Consider the following 18557-nt stretch of genomic DNA (forward strand, 5'->3'; position numbering starts at 1 on the left):
TAAACACAGGAAATGGTGCTTGGAGGCTCAGCAAGTGAAGCCTTCTGTACAAAATAATTAAAAAAGGGCCCTACCGGAGCTGCCTCCCTGAGAAACTACTCTTCTCTGTGCAAGGACTTGGGGCTGGGGCTTTTTGTTGGGGGGGATGTGGGATATGGAGCAGTGTCCTGTCACCTGACCTCTGGAGGGGTAAATTTCAAGTCCAGGTTGACCAACAGAGCGAGAAGCAGGGGCATAAAAAAGGCCGTAGCCCATCTCGCCTAAGATCGCCTCCTCTGACCAGATTCTCAGGCCAAGAGGGGCTTTTCCCATCGTCTGCACGTCACATAAGTACGGGATGAGGAGAACCTCCGGGGTCCCCAGGTGGACGCGGGGCGAGGGCTGCCTTCCCAAGCAGCTCCCGCTCACCTTGCGCCTCTTGGCCGCCAGCTGCTGCAGCATCTCCCGGGGGTGCTGGAACTTGTTGGGGTCCCAGGTGAAGTAGCGCTTGCCGTCCGTGTGCTCGATGTCCAGCCAGATGACGTCGTAGGGGATGTCGTGCTCGTCGAAGCCGCTGTCCACGGCCCCCACGTCCTCCTCGTCGTTGTAGTTCCAGCGGCTCTGGTGGTAGGCCAGGGCGAAGAGCGGAGGCAGCGCCTGGGTGCCTGAGGGAAAGGACAGCTCAGCTGGACACCCGCCCCGGGCCCAAGCCGAACACGGGGAGCAGGCTAAGCCCATCAGCAATCCAAGGTCCCAGCAAGCCACGGTTTAGGCAAGCTTTTGATGCTTCATTTCCCCAGCTGCTCCTTTCCTTTCCCCGTCCCGCTAATGCAGGACCCCAGAAGCAGAGGGTGACTTCACTTCATCAACTCACGCATTGCTCCAACTGTCCCATTCCCCAGACCAGGCTCAGCAACCCTGCCTCAAGCCATCGTTTCCCATTCTGCTCCGCCAGCCGGGCCTAACTCAAGCGGCTGCCCCACCGACCCAGAGTCAAGCTTCCCGAAGGCTGGTTTGGTGCCAGGCTTGCACTGGATCAGAACAGAATCTCCTTCAGGTCGATTCAAGCCAAGACTCCGGACTCTGGGATGCTGGACTCCGGGCCCTGTGGCCCATTGCGTGCTTGCACGCACAAAGCTCAGCACCACAGGGTTCCTACCACGAAGCAGACAACAGCGACACCAGCCGCTGTCTTGTTCAGGTGTGACCTCAAGGGTGCCCGGCTCACCTGTGAGGGAGGCGTACTGCCTAAAGATGTCGTGGGGCGTCGGCCCCAGCAAGAGGAAGGCATCGATGATCCCGCTCTCGGAGATCCAGCGAACGTCTGTCTGTGGGGTCTCGCCTCCGCCTTGCATATAATCCAGCATTTTTCCAAACAGGGTCTGCGAGAGCGTTTGGGAGGGACTCAGGGCAAAGCCAGCCTGGATGGAAGGCCAAACTTACATTCTGTACCTGCGCACTAACAGGTACAGAACGGCCCCACGCGGGTGCGGAACCCCTGCCTCCGCGAAGGCTTGAGGTGGGAAAGGGTTACCTTGCCGGCCGTGTTGGAGGTGATGTCCACCCAGGTCTCCGCAGCGTTGAGCCAGAAGATCCCCAGGGTGCGCTGGGCATTGTGGGCCAGCAGGACCGGGACGGAGCCGTAGAGCGCCATGGGGTTGTACAATTCGTACTGGAAGACATCCAGGTTGTAGAGGCGGTACGGGTCCCCTCCCCTGCCAGGGATGCGGCCGTCAGGACGGGCAGAGAAAAAGGTGCGAAGAACCCGAAGTAGGGCTGGACAACCCCGCACACGTGGCCCAAGAAACTGCGGGCCACCCACCCCAGCTCTGCCCACTTCCCGAACCCGGATGTGTGAGATTCGGCGGGCAGGCGCACCAGGCCCCGGGCTTACTCAGTGGTTCGCAGCCGGAGGTTATCCGCATGTTCTGGGATCCCGTATACATGCTCCACGCCGGGCAGTGAGAAGTCTAGCCCCACAGATGTTGGGCCTGCGAACAGGGGAAGACGGGAAAGGCATCAGGAAGGAGGCAAGCTTTCTCTTGCGGATCTGAGCCGACGCTCTTTGGCGAGCCATGGAAGCCAGTCAGTGAACTGGCACGACTGTGTGGTGCTTGAGCGAGGGCGTGATGTTACACACCCCACCCCATGAGGTTCACCGTCTGATTCCCAGGGAGGGGGAACCTGGGAAACCGTGGCTTTCTTGTACCTCTAGAATAGTGATTCTGAGTCGAAACTGTTAGTGCAAACCATGGTTTGGTGTTGCCAACCGATGGCCTCCCGCAAAGCCTTGTCCTTAAGACACTGCCTACAATTCCTCTCCCCCTTATAGCTATACTTTCCATCCTGCAAGGACAGTGCTCAGTTAAAAATGGGAGCCACACATCGGATCTTCTAATAGTGATGGGGTTTCAGCTGTGGGTTCCAGCATCTTATGGAAAGTATCCTGCAATCCTGGTTCCATATGGATGAAGAAGAAAACCATACGGATGGCCTTTAAGAGATGGCCTTTAACCAGTGAGCACTAAATTCTCGCACTCAAACAAATCACTGCCCTCTTTTCAAGAGCTGTAGGATGCGATTCCCAGTATTTGAGCCCAAGTCGCTCCACCAGATGTGGGGCTGTTACCATTCGGCTTGCTGTCCGTTTGAGTCTTGAACGTCTCTTCCCAAGCTCCTGGCTCCTCCTCCGCTTCGCTTGCCGGTTTGGAAGCTTCCTCAGGCTGTGGGACCAAAAGAAAAGCCGGAAAGATGCCTCTGGTGTGGCCAAGCACAGGATCTGGATCCACGTTCTAACCCGGCTTAGTTATATGCGTGTCTGCGTGGCACAGGAGCCTTCCTCTGAATCAGGGATTCAGCTCGGCTGCTTTACCGCACTGACACGAGGTTTGCCCTACATGAGTGCCTGTTAAAGCCCTGGGCCTTTTAGCCCTAGTGAATGGACTTGGCAGTTTGTCCATCTAGGCCAGAACTGCCAACTCTGACTGGCAGCAGCCCAAAAGGGGCCTTTCCTGATCATGGAGACACCCAGGACCGAACGTGGCACCTCCTCAGTCCACATACCTCACCACTGAACCTTAGCCAAGCTGATACTTCCTCCATTTTAGCCCCAGGCCTGAAATATCAGACAATCCTGCTCTACCTTGCAGGGATGTTGTAAGAACATCCTAACAAGATAATGAACGCAAAGCGCCCTGAACCCTTGGAATACATAAGCTGCACAGCAAGGGCAGCCTTCATATCCCAGCATTCCTGAACGCTGGCCATGCTCGCAGGGGCTTCTGGGAGCTGGAAGCCCCAAACATCTGGAGATCTACCTTCGGACCACCTCCACTGTACAAAGCCCAAGAATTGGTCTGTTGTCAGGGTATACCTAGGTATCTAGAGAAGCAGCAGAGCCGGAGTTCTGCTTGGACCCTGTTCTGCTGTCTTATTCCAGAGGCTGGGAATTTTGTGCCAGAAAGAGTGGTCAACCCACAACAAAAGTCCATCCCAGGCTGGGCCAAACCAGAGAGTGGAGCCGGAGCCGAAGGGGGGCAGCTTCCGGGCTTGTCAGACTGCATCTGCCGCCCAGTCTCTCTGCATTTGCCTCCCTATGCCCCATCTCTATGGGGCACATGAATTGAGGGCTGTGGGTTTCCCAGCAGCCCCCCCACCCCCACCCCTGGCTACCTGGCTCACCTGCTCGCTCTTCTCTGCGAGTTCCTGGTCCACAGTCAAAGAAGCGTCCGATGACTCAGCAGCTCCCTCCCCTTCCGACGCCGCTTCCTTGGGGGGCTCCCTGGGAGAGCAGAGGGGGAGGAAAGAAACGCTCAGCCCCACCTCCCCCCGTGGCCTCTCCCAAGCAAAACGAAGGAAGGGCACCGAGTTACCCTCACAGACATACCCTCCCCGGCGCCCCGAAACTGCGGACCACCATTAGTCACAAGAAGCAGAGCACACCTGTGTACAGCCCGGTTAGCGGGGGCGGGGGGGGGGGGAAGCAGGAGGTGGCTGGTGGGCAAAGGACAGTGCAGGGCCAGGTCCCGGGGCCCACGTTCTCAAGGCTTTGGGGTCCCGGGAAGGGTCCCTCGGCACCGAAACCCCCTTCCTCTCTACCAGGGCAGTTCACTCCAGCCCCAGAGGGCCCCTTTCGCCTTGCAGTCAAGCAGAAACCGGGCAGGAGTCGCTCCTGTGAGCAGAAGGACGTCCTGCACACCTGACAGTCCATCCCTCATGTTCAGCAGGCAGCTCGGAGTTTCCTCTAAAACTCCAAACGGTTGTCAAAATTCCTCCACCCCACATGCCTCATATCCTACCCTCAGGATGCCCGCCGACAAATTCGGAAGAATTCCCGGCAGCCCTTTCCGGGTGCAACTAGCAATGTAAGTTCCTGTCTGGGCACCATCACAAAATGGTCACAGCGCAAGGAGCGGCCAAGAGCAAACCCAAATTCCAGGCAGGGTGGGATGCAATGCACGAAACGACTCCCTTGAACCCTGATTTCAGCACCAGGAGAACAACGATCTCAGTTGTTATATTAAGAAAGTGTATAAATGAAGGAGTGGGGTGCCTTGGGGGGCAGCAAGAAGGGTGCCCCCCCACTCCGGGGTACCATGTTGCCCATCTCTGGGATGTGCCTTCTTGCACAAACACATACCCAGCTGGGGATCATGGATAGCCTGAGTGCTGAATCTCGCTAAACCCAAGGGCTAGATTCTGCTTTGGAAAAGCTCTTGCAGGCCAAGTTCCTTGGAGGGGGGAAGCTCAAGGCACAAGAAGAAGGGTCCAAATACCAGAAATGCCAGCGTATCTTATTTACTTAGTGTATTTTATATGATTATATTGCATTTATATCCCCTTTAATTTATTCTTTCTATTGCATCGATATCCCTTGCCTTTTTTCAGCGAAAAACCCAAGGTGGCTTCCAAAACCCTGTTCTCTGTCTTATCCTCACAACAAGCCTGGGAGGTGGGTCAGTGAGCTTTGTGGATGATGGGGATTAGAACTCAGAGCTCTCAAGTGCCACCTCAAAACCATCTTCGGCTGAAGGTGGACATCCTGTGCCCATAACTCAACTTTAGGAGTGACACCTTTGCTATATACTTCCTTCATCCCACTTTTCTTCCATCGTGGATCTCAAGGAGGGGACCTGAAACTCCCAAGGGGTCCCCACTCCAAGGATGGACCCAGCCTGGGCTTGCTTAGCTTCAAGTCAAGCCAAGCAGCTTTCCCAGGGGCCTCCAGGCCACACAAGCTGGGAAGCCTGCAGACAGTGGAGGGAAGGGTGAAGGTCAGGGAAGGCCTGCTTGGCTGGAGAGGCAGACGGCAACCCCGCATGGGCCTGGCTTGGCCAGCAAGCCGGGGGCTCAGCACCCCTTACGTACATAGCCTGCCGAGCGCCAGAGGGATTGGGTCAAAGTCCTTCCTGCACGGCCAGCAAGCACTGATCCTACGGCCATTCACTCCTGCAAGAACCAGTCGGGTGGGCATTTCTGTGTGGGAGGGGAGAAGCCCGCGATGGGCATCTGGACCAGGCCTGGAGGGTCTCCTTCCCCCGCCCCCCGGGCTGGAGTGGGCTACTGCTTTGCCGGCACAAAGCCCCAGCTTCGATCCCAGCCTCTCCAGGGAAGGCCAGGAAAAGAATGCTGCCTGCAGCCCCCAAGAGCAACTGCCAGGCAGTGCTGGCCACACTGGGCTGCTTCCTAGATTCCCGTTTCAACCAGTGCTGCATTCAGAACCATGTGGACTAGAATCTTACTTTATTTTTAGCAGAAATGCTGCAATGGACCAGCAGAGCACCTGCTTCACATGGAGAATGTCCCAGGACATTCCTTGGCTTCTACAGGCGGGGCTGGAAAATCCCTGGACAGCAGCTGCTGCCAATCAGGGCCAACAGCACTGGTCTAGATGGCCCAGAGGTCTGACTCCATACAAGCCCACTTTCCTTGCTCCCGTAATTTAAGTGCTCACGAGTTCACCAGAAGAAAACCTGTGCACCAGCAAGCAACCCACCAGCACGTCCTTCCTGCAAGTGATATGAACGCATCTCTTCCTCTCTGATACTTAAGCTGCTTCTACCAGGAGGCCCTTCCAAAACCCAAGTCAGCACTGGGCGACACCAAACGGTGCAGCTGAGAGTCCCACAATTTTGCAGCTCGGAATACAGAGCCAGAAGCCAAATGGGCCACCGCCTTTCGTCTGCTGCATTTGCGAGAGAGGAAACAGGTCAGAAATGCCGTGACCTGCAATTTATGGGCACGAGGTTTTCCCGCACGGGGTGTGGCAGCAAGCTGAGAGATGCCGCTGAGCAAACCCTGAAGTAGCCGCGACCAAACTACCCCTCTGGCAAGCCTTTTAAACTATACAATGCACTTGGGAAGGACTTCCACAGCACCTTGAGGACTAGGGGCTTGGCAAGCATGGTCCTGAGTTCAGTGGGGGCTAATCCCAGGTGAACAAGGACAGCCTTATGGTAGCCAAAGAGCTGGGGGACTAGGGATTTCTCTACCAATTTAATTGGTAGGGTGCCCACTCCTTCTGTCTGTGTCTCAGCCACCTTCTTTTCCCGCTCTCCTTCTGGACCCTTCTCCTCTCCCCTTTCCCCACTTCGCCACCTTCTTCGACCTCTCTACCTGCCCGCCATTCTCTCTCTCCGCTACCCTCTTTCCCACAGGTTGCCCATCTCTGCTTCAGACAGACACACGCTGTCTCACCCACACATTACATTTCAAACTTACGGTGTAAAACGACAAGCCTTAGACATTCCCTGAAAAACGTGCGACTCAGCCTGGAGCGTAGAGGAACTACTTTGCTACACAGAGGTCGACCATGCATACGAGAACACGCAGAGCCACAATCCAGCCAGGTTTCCTTCATCTCCTTGCGAACAGAACTTTCTCGCTTGCCTTGACCACCCTCCTCAAACGCTCCTCTTCCCACGAGGTCTTTGGCCTGCCCTCCCCACCCTCCATCGTGATCAAAACCCCTCCGATCGCTCCCTGCGGCCTCCATTAATGTCGCGAGTGTCTCGGGAGCAGGGACCTTGGATAGGCTGGAGGGGCCAAGCCAGGCGGTGTGTGTAACAGGGCGGCCGGCCCAGAGGTCCGTGGAGGCCGCTGCACTGCAATTCCCATCATCCCTAAGCCCTGGCCAGGGGCTTACCACCCTGGTGGGAGGATCTGAGAGTGAGAAGCCCCTGCAGACAGCGGGAGAACCCCAGTGCTAGCAATTCAGCCTTTCCGCTGGAGTATAATAGGCGGGACCCTGGCTGGATTGCATTAGATCCTCCGACTGGAATGGCTCCAGTACCAGGATGTAACCAGTGCCGCTTTCCCAAAGGACACAAGGACAGACGGGAAGATAACCCGCGGACCCAACAAGTCCAAGCTCAGGTTCGGGGCAGGGGGGCGGGCAGCTAGAACCCTCAAGCTCCCAAGCCAAGGTGTGGGAGGGGAACCCCTCTCGGGCGCCCCAGTTCCAGGGGTGGGCAAGGGAGGGCCAAGTGCCACTGTCTATGAGGCGGGGGAAAGGGAGGTGAGAAACAGTAGCAGAAGCTGCAGATTTACCTAGAGAAAAGGTTGTTGATCCTATCCCAAATGCTAACGACCGTGCTACTAACTTTTTCCAAGAAACTGGGGGGGGCCGAGCGGGAGGGGGAGGCACAAACCAACAAAAACAGAAAACACAACGAGAGTCAGTGCATCGAAGCCCAGAGATTGCCCTCCCCCCCAGCACCCGCCTCACCCCTGGCCCCACACGCTACAAGAGGAGGGAAAGATGGGGAGACTCTCCAACCGCCCCTGCTGCTCCGCCTACCCCAGCCAGCTTCGAAGCGGCCCCTCTGGAGCTGCGGGGCTGCAATGCCCATCCTGGCTGGGGAAGATGGGAGCTGGCATCCGACACGTCGGGAAAGTGCCAGGTTGGAAGAGGCTGCCCCGAACGGTTGTCCACCCTCTTCTCCACTGCCCACACTCCCCTGGACAGCCTGGTGCCTTGCAGAGGCTTTGGACTTCAGCTCCCATCAGCTCCAGCCCTCACAGCCAAGGGTCAGAGACCTAAGAGTTCTGGCCCAGGCCATCTAGAGGATCCCAAGTCTGGAAAGGCCGCCTGGGGAAGTGTCATCGGAAGTTGCGTGCCCCGAGCAGAAGCGAAGAAAGAGCAGCCTTCCTCCCTCCAAGGGTGGGTGGGAATGAACGACAAGGCCCCCTGCCAGTGGGAGGCGTGTCCTAGGAGCACCACAAAGCCATGCCCCCTTCCGGGGCTCGTCCAATGAGAGCAGAGGGTTGCCAGGGCCAGCGGCTTTTGGCCCTGCCCCCTTTCCAGGCAGTGGCCATGGAAAGCAGGGGTGCAGAACCTCAGCTCCGGGGGCCAAACCCACCCCCATCCCCCAAACCCCCGACTGGCTGGTGGGTTTCTGCCCGGGATGCAGCTTCCCCCTTGCAGGAATGCCTCCCCGGGGGCAGTTTGCCGGCAGGCCCCGCCCCTTGGCCTGTGGCTCCCCCCACCAGGGCGGCCCCACGAGATTCTCTGGGGGGGGAATTCGGCCTCGGGCTCGGAGGCCGTTCTGCACCCCTGCCACAGGGCAGCCCTGCCGTTCCGCCCATAGATGAGCCTCTGGGCTGGAGGAAAGGGGGGCTCTGGCTACAAAAAGAAGGCAGCCATGCCCTTCCCAAAATGCGCAGAAGATGCACAGTGGCTTCCCCTCAGGCAAGCGGGAGGCAGACTCACAGAAGGAGCAGCGGCGAGGGCCGCTCTCCACCCCTGCCAGCCAGCCAGTCTCCCAAGACGGCCAAAAGTTGTCCCGGCAGACCCACATGGAAGGAGCCCCCTCGCTCCCAGGTCCCCAGCTCATCAAGGGAAAGGGCCCCCCGCCCCCAGACCCATTTCCTCCTGCTTTTCCCCAAGGAAGACAGCCACCAGCGAGAACCAGGGAGAGGCCCCCGATTCCCCCACCGCCCCAGCCCAGGCGCCCCAAGTACTCACGCGTCCTTCCTCTGGCGCAGATGCTCGAAGACGAGCAGCCCCCGGGAGTTGACGCTCAGCACCAGCTCCCGCCCTTCCAGCAGGTCCATGCGGAACGGCTTGGCCGTCAGGATGAGCTTGTGGCCGCCGTCGCCCAGGGACAGCTCCACACTGTTCTCGTCCCGGCCTGTCACTGACAATCTTAGGGGCGGGGAGGGGAAGAAGACACGGCGTGGCCGGGATAAGTCAACAGGCTCCGGGAGGCATGAAGGGTTGGGGGGGGGAAGGAGAAGAGTAAATTGCCACTCCTTTCATGCCGGACCCGGCTAGGGCTAAAGCGGGGCAGAGTTCGGTGAAATTGGGAAGGGCCACACGTTCCCCAAGAGAAAACATTCGGTTTTCGTTTGGGTGGGGAAGAGCGCGCGCAGAGAAGACATGCAGGAGGGCTCCAAAAGTCACCTTAGAACCTGGAGTTGGCCAACAAAACGGAAAGAGATTCGAGCCCAACCGATGTCGGATCAGGCCTCGGGTGGCATGAAGCTGATTTGTGGCACTTGCACCCACAAAATGTAGGGCTGAGAATGATTTTTTTTTTTTTTTTTTTGCTTGTGGGGGGATTTGACAAGTTTCTGGAGGAGGAGGAATACGACATGTTAGGCCATGTGTTGGATGTAGAGTGAAGGACTTCCACTTTCAGTCCTGAATCTCTGACCTGCTGCTGTGGTGGATGACCCTGGATTCCAGTTATGAGAATCAGAGAGACTTCAAAAAGTTGGCTTGCCCTGCAGCCAGGATGTTGAACCACCGTAAAGGTTCTATTTGAGACAGCTCTGGGGGCATAGGATTGTGGATATGTAATAAGATCAATTATGGCTTATATAATACCCATGTTAAAGATTTTTTTTGGTAATAACCAAGTATAATTAAGTCAAAATTGTAGCTATACAATTGATAGAAGTAACAATAATTATTGACTTTGTGTGATTTCCTGCACTTAGCATGAGATGCAACTTTGGTGTAATGTCTCTTGGTATCTTTTTCTTACATTTGCACATTCCTTCCCCTTTGTTTTTGTTTCCTTTTATCTATAAAAATAAACATGATGATGATGATAAAAAAAGAGATCGCTCTTGGGGACCACATTCCAGTGGCAGGCGGCTCCAAATTCCCAAAACAACCAGCACATTTTAGCCTGAAGCTCTTGCTGGAGAGAACGGTTTATTCTGTGTTGGGTGCTGTGCTTTTAAAAAGTTTCTTTCTACCAACTACCCCCACATTTGCTATATGATTTTCAAGGAACAAATGAAATGAAATGAAATGAATTACAAATGAAATGGTAATTGCTCGGGAGTCACTTTTCTTGATCTGCTTACAGTCCTGGAGCCCCAGAAGCGTGGGACTCTTCGGCTCTGCTCTGTGGGGTGCCACCTCCTCTCTTACCCCCCCCCAGCGGAGGAGAGCCCCACAAAACAGCTTCGCCTTCAACCTCCAGCTCTGCCCTGCCACTGCCCGTTCAAAGACTGCCTGCCATGAATAACAGTGGGAAAACTTAAGTACAAAGGGAACAGAGTTTGAGAGAATAGTTCAAGATTATAAGAACTGTCAATGAATTTTAACAAAGTTTTTAAAAATGTGATTGAGTAAAAAGGATAGTCATTGTTGATTTACAGCTTTTTAATAGACTTGTTGTTTTTTGTCATTATTTGCCTAAGAACCCTTGGTGTCATTGTTTCTTTGTGTTGTTCTTTTTTCTTCCTCTTTTTAAAATTTTACTATTAAGATAATAATAAAATTAAAAGATGGGCAAAGACTGCTGCCTTGTTCAGAGGAGGCCATTCACATACCTGGTGGTGGGGGGGTCCTGGACTAACACATCGGGTACCTCATAGCGGGGCTTGAGCGGATTCAGCTCATTGATCCGGATGCGGGTCATGTTCCCTTTCAACCCGTAGATCTCGAGGAGAAGCGGGATCTGGAAGCAGGGAAGAAGGTCAAATCTACTTTGGCACCAGGGGCGTTGAACTTCTTTCAGTCCAAATTCCCTGCCTGGACAGCATATTCATCGACAAAGGCCATTCCCCAAGGAAGGCTTGGAAGACGGCAACAAGGGACGGGGCCTTTTTGGTGATGGCCCTCAGTTACGGAATGATCTCCCGACACAGACCAACACTGTTATCTTTTCAGTGCCAGAATACGTTCAAAGATAGGCTGGACATGCACATGGTGGGCATGTCATGAGCAGAGCCGGCTGGAACCAGGGTCAGACTAGATGGCCCGGGAGACCCCTTCTGGCTCGCTCTGTTTCTATGTTTCTCCTCCTCCCAGGCATCGGGTGGCACTGGAGGAGGTTGTAATCAGGTTCTGAACTTTAGTTGTTGCAGATCATTTGAAATTACGTGCCTGGGAGCTGCATGTTTATAAGGCTTTGCTACTGTCGTGGGGGCAGCCCAATATGTGAACATTCCACACATTCTAGAGCAATAAAACTAAAGTCCTTTAATGCTAATTGTCTACAAGATTTACAGTTCTATAGATAAGTTCCCTAATAGCGGTCCTTGCTAAGCAGATGTCAGCCCTATAATGGCTCCTCTTCCTGAGCCCACGTGGGATCATTCTCCCAAGTCACGCCTGTCCTTCCTCTTATGCTGTTCACTTTGCAGCTGTTCAAATCAGCATAAAATACGCCTGTTCTGGGCTCTTGAAAAATCCACGACACCTATTGTGCCTTCTGTTTCTGGCTCAGGGAGGTCAGCGTCAAGGGGGGAAGAAGCAGTTTGCTCTGCCTCCTTCTGAGCAGAACTTGCAGCTCCCTCTTTCTCATGACCTCTGTCTCTGATAACGGTCCGGGCGTTTGCTCAACGGGCTGGGGCTCAGAGGAAGACGCAGCAGCTGGCTCAGCCGTCCCTGCACTGGGCTGTGAGGTCGACTCTTGGGCACTGGGTGCCAAGTGCAAGGTCTCCTCGTGAGTCACTGTTTCTGTCGGAGCTTCGTGCACGACAGCTACTGGCTTTAGAGCTTTCAGTCCCACTTCACTCCTGGGTTGACAGGCAGTGGCACTCCAGGCTCTCAGACACCGTATTTCACCATTTGCCATCTGGACGCAACCAGGATTCAACCCTGAGACCTTCAACATACAATCTGTGATTCACTCCCACTAAACTGTACTTCCCGTCCCCTGCGAAGACACATACTAAAAACAGCCAGGATCTGAAAAAGTAACTCTTTGCAAGTTTTGCTATAGAGCATCAAAAGAGTCATTAGTTGAAGCTGGGATGGGAAACACGGTGACCTCCAGATGTGGTTGGACTACAACTCCCATCGGCCCTGACCACTGGCCAGAGGGTCCCCACCCCTGTATTTAAGGCTGCCTTGGCCATAATCCAGAAATCCATTGAGGATGAATCCTTGCAAACAGCAGCAGGCAGAAAAAAGCTGATCCTGGAGTTAACCACTTCAGGCTCCCAAGAAGCGATTGCATATTTCAGCATTTGTCCACATGAAAATGTGAACATTCCCCACATGTAGAAAATTAGGCACCGCAGGGAAGCATTCTAATTTGGCCTTCCTCTGACATGCTAGCTTTCTAACTGCAGGGGGGAACTATTAACGCATCTTGTGATTCTGACTTGCAGCTTAAAGTAGAACAGACTTGCTTTGATGTCTTGCCCACACATGCCCTGGGCTTAAAACTTCCTTGAACTGCTCAGTACTACTTGCGCTTTCTTCCCAAAGAGCCCAGGGTGAGCGGAATGTAAACAGATAACATCTTTTCTCTTTGCACCACAAGATGGGCAGGATGCAGACAAAAGGAATTTCTGAGCGGCACCTTGTTTGCTTCATTGATGAGCTGGATTTTCATCGAATCCTGGCTGAGTTGCAGCGAGTCCAGCAGCGCCCGGTACGGGGAGTTCCCAGGCTTCACACTCCTCTGCCGCCTGGGGAGAAGAAAACATGGTTGCAGAAGGCAAATCTTCGGTGGTACCTCTCCCCTCTCTGAAGAGCACTAATTTATTTGCCTCCATACTTTTTAATCCCGAGCGAGAAATACCAGGTGCGGCACACAGCCAGGAACAATTACTCTGTCCCCAAATCAATTCCGTAGGGAAGGGAAGTCCTACCAGACAGATAAGCTATCAGGCCTCCTGCCTCAACACCCTCCTGGCCTGGAGACTTACTTGCAAAAGGAGCTCTGGTCACAAGTCTTGAAGTTGCTTCTGTCCACGGCGGAGACAGCTGCCAAGAAGAGAGCAAGCCAAGCAAGAGCTGCCATCCGGACCCTAGCAGGAAGAAGGATGCTGTGTTACACGGCGGGTTCTGAGCTGCGCACGACAAGCCACAGGAAGTACTGCTGGAACTCGAATTTTCTTCTTTCCAGAAGGGCCAGAGCGAGGTCACCCGTAATCTGGAACCCAGAATCTAAAAGGTCAGCTGGGAAACAGCTCTCCCCGAAACCTTGGAGAACAGCTGCTAGTGAATGGAGATCAGTCTTCCCCAGCAGGCTGCCCTCCAGGTATACTGGACTGCAACTCCCATCGCCCTCAGCCATTCAGGTTTGGCAGGCATGCTGGCTGAGGATGCTGGGAGCTGCAGTCCAACACTTCTGGAGGGCCCTTGCTCAGGGAAGGCTGCAGCAGACGCTACTGAACCAGCCAAACCAATGGCCTGACTTGATACAAGCCAGAATCTATGACCCTGTGGCATGACTGACCAAAGCTTCCCCATTTCTCTTCTGCCTACCAGCACTTGGACAATGGGAGAAGTTGCTATTTGAAGGAATCTCCCCTTTCAGCTGTGTCAGAAACTCCCAAAACGGCTGCTCGTGGTCTCAGCACCCTCCGTCCTCGTAGTGAAATATAGTACCTGGGGTTCTTCTATCTCTACCTGGCAAATGATTTCAAAACATCACAGCTTTGACATGTACATTCACCGGTGGTTCCTCCCCATCATGAGTAACCTAGAAAAGGATGCAACTCCCATTCAGAGAAAACGGGCTTAGATTTCCAGGTCTTACTTTATACCTTCTCTGTTGTCCTGTGCCAAATTTCAATCTTTTCTACCTGGATTAGATGTTCTACCTTGGTCAGTTTTGGAATCTTCCTGTCTGGATTCTTTCCTCTCACAGTTACGGCTATTAGAGAAGTGTGGCAAATCACGTAACATTAATGACATTTGAACCATCTTCTTAGAGCTAAATTGACTCTATGGCAGAATCCATACTTTAAAATGTGCAAGAAAATGTTTTTGTGGCAGACTCAGACAAGCGCGTGGGGTTTTTGTCTTGGATCCGTTAGCGGGCACTGGTGAATTTTTGTCATTCCCTGCTTTGTGTGCCAAATATGATTTGCCCGATACAGCCGAATGCCAATCCTTCCAATTGTAATGTTTGTCAGACTCTAGAAAATATTTATTATTGGTGAATACGATACACGGGGTCTTAGGCACGAATGGAACGGAGAACTGGACTGTTCTGTTTTGCCCAATCAGTGGAATGCCGTTTTATCATCTGCATCTGAAAAAGATAGCGATGGATTTCAAGAAACATCTTATTCAGCAAAACTGCCTTCCGTCCATATTTCAGAAAAGTGAGGAGCGAAACAGAGAGGGCGTGTGTGTCTCTTTCTAGCTCATGAGCCAATGGCTTCACAAGACTGGAAGCAAGAACTCGCTGCCTGGGCCCTTCTAGCCGCTATAATTATACGCTGCCCCATCTCCAACTAGCCAACCCAGGAAACCTCAGCCCCTCACAGAAGAGGCTGCGCTGCTTATCTGCCATTCTGAAAAGGCACATGACACTACGTGCATCTGTCAAGGGAACTTCAGAAAGGACAAGGCCTGCCTGCATCACGGAGAGATGGTCTCTTTTCAGAACACCTTTCCCCAGCAGTGAAGCGGCAGTGAGGAATCTGAAAAAGCTGCAGCGTACCCAGTCCGTTCACTGGCCCGTCTCCCTCCGTGTTGTTTGCAATGGCCTTTGCCACCCTGGAGCCACAGATGTGTCTGTGTTTTCCTTTCATTTATTACATTTCAGTATCACCCAAGAGCTGGAGTTTGCCGAGCGGGTTACAAAGATTCAAACCTTAAAAATGCAAAATAAACAACCCACATGCATAGAACATAAGAACAGACCACACATGAACAAAGACACACCTTTATCTAAAACACGACTACCGTTGGACTACAACTCCCACTGTCCACAGCCAGCTTGCCCAATGGCTATCACGGGCTTCCTAACCTGGTCCCCTCCTGAGATGCAGGATGACAACTCCCACTGCCCCTAACCTGCTGGACACACTGACTCGGGACAATGGGAGTTGTAGTCAGATCTGGAGGGTGCCAGGTTGGGGAAGATGGATCCTTTCTGACAGGCAGTTGCTTTCCACAGTGTTTGGAGAGTGCTGTTTCCCAGTCCTCCCTACAGATCCTGGGCCGTGAACTGGATGGAAAGCAGGTGGCCCAGCACTGATCTATGACCCTTCCCATAAAGAGAAGAAAGCAAGGTTCTAGTCCTCATGGTTTTGTTCTGCATAAGAAGGCAGGAAGCTGCCTTATACCAAAGCAGAACATCAATCCAATCTACAATGCCTGGCAAAAGCTGTCCAAGGTTTGGACAGGGCCCACCCCAGGCAAGGGCCCACCTGGAGAAGTCTGACCCTTGGCCCATCAGGGGGTTTGCAGCTAACCAACAGCCCCTCTCTCACAAATGGCCACAGATCAACAACAGCTCTTCAGCTCCCAGTTCTCTGGACCTCATCAAAAAGGCTTCCATTCCCCCTGTATCAGATGGCTAGAATCCCTTCTACCTAGAAATGGCTCGCAGCCTTTGTTATCATGTTGTGCCTCATGGGGTGCAGAAGGACTAACCCCGATCCAGAGTCTTTTGCCCCAGGTTCTGAATGGTGAGCCTGGGAGATTCCGGGAGGGGGGAGCTATAAAGTCAGGCCCCTGTAGGAATACACTGAGGGATCAAAGGGAGGACATCTCTTTCACAGCTGGTGCAAAGGTCAGTTCCAGTCTCAAGTCATGACACGGTGGGAGAGACCATCTGCCACGCACCAACTTCTAAAAGCCACTGGAGTGACGCTGCAGATTGTCCCTTGCCTGTGGAATCTTGTAATGTGGAAATTTTAAGCTCCAGAGGATAAGAATGTGCCCTCTGCTATGGGTGGGGGCTGCTAAACCTTAATAAAACATTGCATTCTGTGGTTGCTGTGGACTTGAGCACATAGCACTGGAAGAACAAGATTAAGGGGTACCAACATGGTCCAGTTTGAAAAAGACAAGCCAGGGCAGATATGTTGAGGAGGCTCCATCACCATTCATACCGTCGAACTCACAGCACACATAGGAAGCACAGAACACCCAGTTTCCACATGATTCCATGAATCTCAGCATTTCATTTTCAGACAAAGAAGATTTCTAGCCATCGTGAACACAGAAAAATGCTTTGGAAACAGGAGAGGGTGGGAAGGGAGGAGGAGGAAACTAGTCCATGAGGAAGGGAAAAATTATTCGAAAGAGATAAGCTAACGACTGCAGAGGTTAACTACTGGGCCGTAGGGAAGTTCATGGGGTCTAAAGAGAGGTTCATGGAAAGGAAAGAGTACGGCCAGGGTAAGAGGATGTCAGAAGCACGATAGGAGAGGCAAGAAAGAGGAAGAGGAAAACTGCCATTTTTAATGGTAGTACACTTTAGTCCTCAAACTGCAGGGGTAGGCTATTGATTTCATATTTTGCCAGTGAGTTTCTGCAAAGCCGCTGGCTATCCATGGCTGGAAACAGGCCACTGGGCTTTGATTTGATCTAGCAAGACAAACACTGAGCCCTTAGAGAAGAGAGACCTACCAGAGGCGCTTGACTATATGAAAACTAAACAGAACCTCCTTGATCAGAAGCAGTCTACATGTGGATATCAGGTGCAAGGAAACAACGAGCAAGAGAGGGATGCTGGCAGGCATCCTGGTATCAGCTGGGCACGGACAGAAGGGGAATTCTTAAAAGGGGGAATCTGGACATTCAAGGGGTTTGAGTTATCCTGGAAGTCCAGCAGCAAAGGGTGGGAGTGGCCAGGAAGGGTGCATGGAGATGCATAAGCAGCAGAAGTGGGAGACTGGCAGCGTACCCATGTGCCACGGTTGTGGGGAAACCTGGGCGGGGGCGCGGTTGCACTCCTGCCCTGCTTGGGGCGGGGGAGAGTCCCCTGTGGGCAACTGATTGCTCACTGTGGGAAGGAAACGCCGGACTGGATGGAGGGGCAGAGCAATCCTGCTGTTCGCAGGGGCGAGTTATTCTACCTGGGGGAGCAGCTTGAGGGAGGGGGATGAAGGCGGAATCCGGCCATTTAAGGGGATTTAGGTAACTCTGGGAAGGAACCGGGGGATGGGACTCAATGCGGGGGGCTCCCAGAAGTTAAAGGGCAGTGTTCTTCAACAGGGCGCCCTGCAAAGCCGCTGAACTACAATTTCCACAGTCCTCCAGCCAGCATGGCCGTAGGCCACGCGGCCGAGGATGATGGGAGTTGTAGTCCAACAGGTCCGCGGGCCGCCGGTTGGGGAGGACGCTCAACAGGCGAGGAGGGGAGGCCGTCGACGGCCTTCCATGGGGAGGAGAAACCCCTCCGAGGACGCCCCCCGCCCTCCGCCGCCGCCCCCACGAGCAGCCCGAACGCGCCTCGCTCTCACCTCCCTGGACCCTCCGACGCCGCCATCTTGGACCGTGTGGCGCCCCGCCCCTCCGGCTGCGGGTTGGTTGCGCGGCGCGAGCCCGCCCCTTGGCGCCGCGAATGGAGCCAGGAGACGCCGCGCGGCGGGGGCCCCGCCCACCCGCCCGCCGCTGCTGCTGCTGCTGCTGCATTATTCATGAGCTGGCTTGCCGCCGTGGGAGCCGGCCCCGCTCCAGCATCCGGGTGGGGGAGGGGCGCCTCGGGCGCCTGGGTCCTCTGGGGGCGACTGGGAAGGCGGGCCGCCCGTGTCACGTGGGGGGGGACGAGCGTCGGACGCCTGGGTCCGCCCGAGCAACGACAATGGACTGTTCGGGTCCCCTTCCGAAGTGCGCTCAGTGGGAAGAAGCCTCGGACGCCTGGGTCCTTTCCGCGAACAGCGGGCCGGCCCTTGCGCACCGCCCCGGGCCCGGCGAGCCCAGCTCCCCAGATGCAATTCTTTACAGAGCAAGCGAGCGCTCCTTCTGCTGTTCATGGGCTCCCGCCAGCCAAAGCAACCTTGGACTTCCGTCCCGCAGATTTCGGACACACGCACTCAAATGCCTCCCTCCCCCATTTATGCTTTATCTTCTGGGGAGACCCCAAAAAACCTCTCCCTCTAGAAACCCCAAGACTCCGCATGCCACCTAATCTCCTACTGCAACACACATCAGGGGAAGGCCCCTCTCACTGCCCGAGGCCCTGGAGAGCCACCGGCAGTGCAAGCCAACCATCCCAGACAAACAGTCCGGCTGAGCATAAGTCACCTTCCTCTGCTCTCTTGCACTCAGGGAACAGCTCTGGGGGTTTGATCAGAGCAGCTTCTCCAACCTGATGCCCTGCAGCTTTGCAGCACTGCCATTCCTGGCACAGCTTGTCAGGATGCCATTCTAACCCATCTGGAGGGCACCGGCCTGCAGAAAAATGGGTTTGAGAGTC

The 18557-nt window shown here is 54.4% G+C and overlaps 1 protein-coding gene across 5 annotated transcripts in view; it reads right to left on the reverse strand.

Moving 5' to 3' along the window:
- Positions 1 to 18557, reverse strand: part of GANAB (glucosidase II alpha subunit) — a 38103-nt gene that overhangs the window by 12376 nt on the left and 7170 nt on the right. The window contains exons 1-12 of one of the 5 annotated variants that reach the window (XM_044448627.1): positions 17602 to 17638; positions 13099 to 13200; positions 12750 to 12858; positions 10768 to 10895; positions 8945 to 9124; positions 7528 to 7593; positions 3661 to 3760; positions 2609 to 2702; positions 1874 to 1970; positions 1514 to 1694; positions 1208 to 1400; positions 409 to 644 (exon numbers count right to left, since the gene is read on the reverse strand). In XM_044448627.1, the coding sequence (XP_044304562.1) occupies positions 409 to 644; positions 1208 to 1400; positions 1514 to 1694; positions 1874 to 1970; positions 2609 to 2702; positions 3661 to 3760; positions 7528 to 7593; positions 8945 to 9124; positions 10768 to 10895; positions 12750 to 12858; positions 13099 to 13200; positions 17602 to 17627 (1512 nt within the window). In that variant the 5' untranslated portion in view covers positions 17628 to 17638. Of the gene's footprint in view, positions 1 to 408; positions 645 to 1207; positions 1401 to 1513; positions 1695 to 1873; positions 1971 to 2608; positions 2703 to 3660; positions 3761 to 7527; positions 7594 to 8944; positions 9125 to 10767; positions 10896 to 12749; positions 12859 to 13098; positions 13201 to 13941; positions 17423 to 17601; positions 17639 to 18557 lie in introns of those variants that run through there. The other 4 variants (XM_044448629.1, XM_044448626.1, XM_044448625.1 and 1 more) reach the window with 4 other exon arrangements.

Source organism: Varanus komodoensis, unplaced genomic scaffold, assembly GCF_004798865.1.
Source record: "Varanus komodoensis strain SLA01 unplaced genomic scaffold, ASM479886v1 scaffold55, whole genome shotgun sequence".
NCBI lineage: Eukaryota > Metazoa > Chordata > Lepidosauria > Squamata > Varanidae > Varanus > Varanus komodoensis.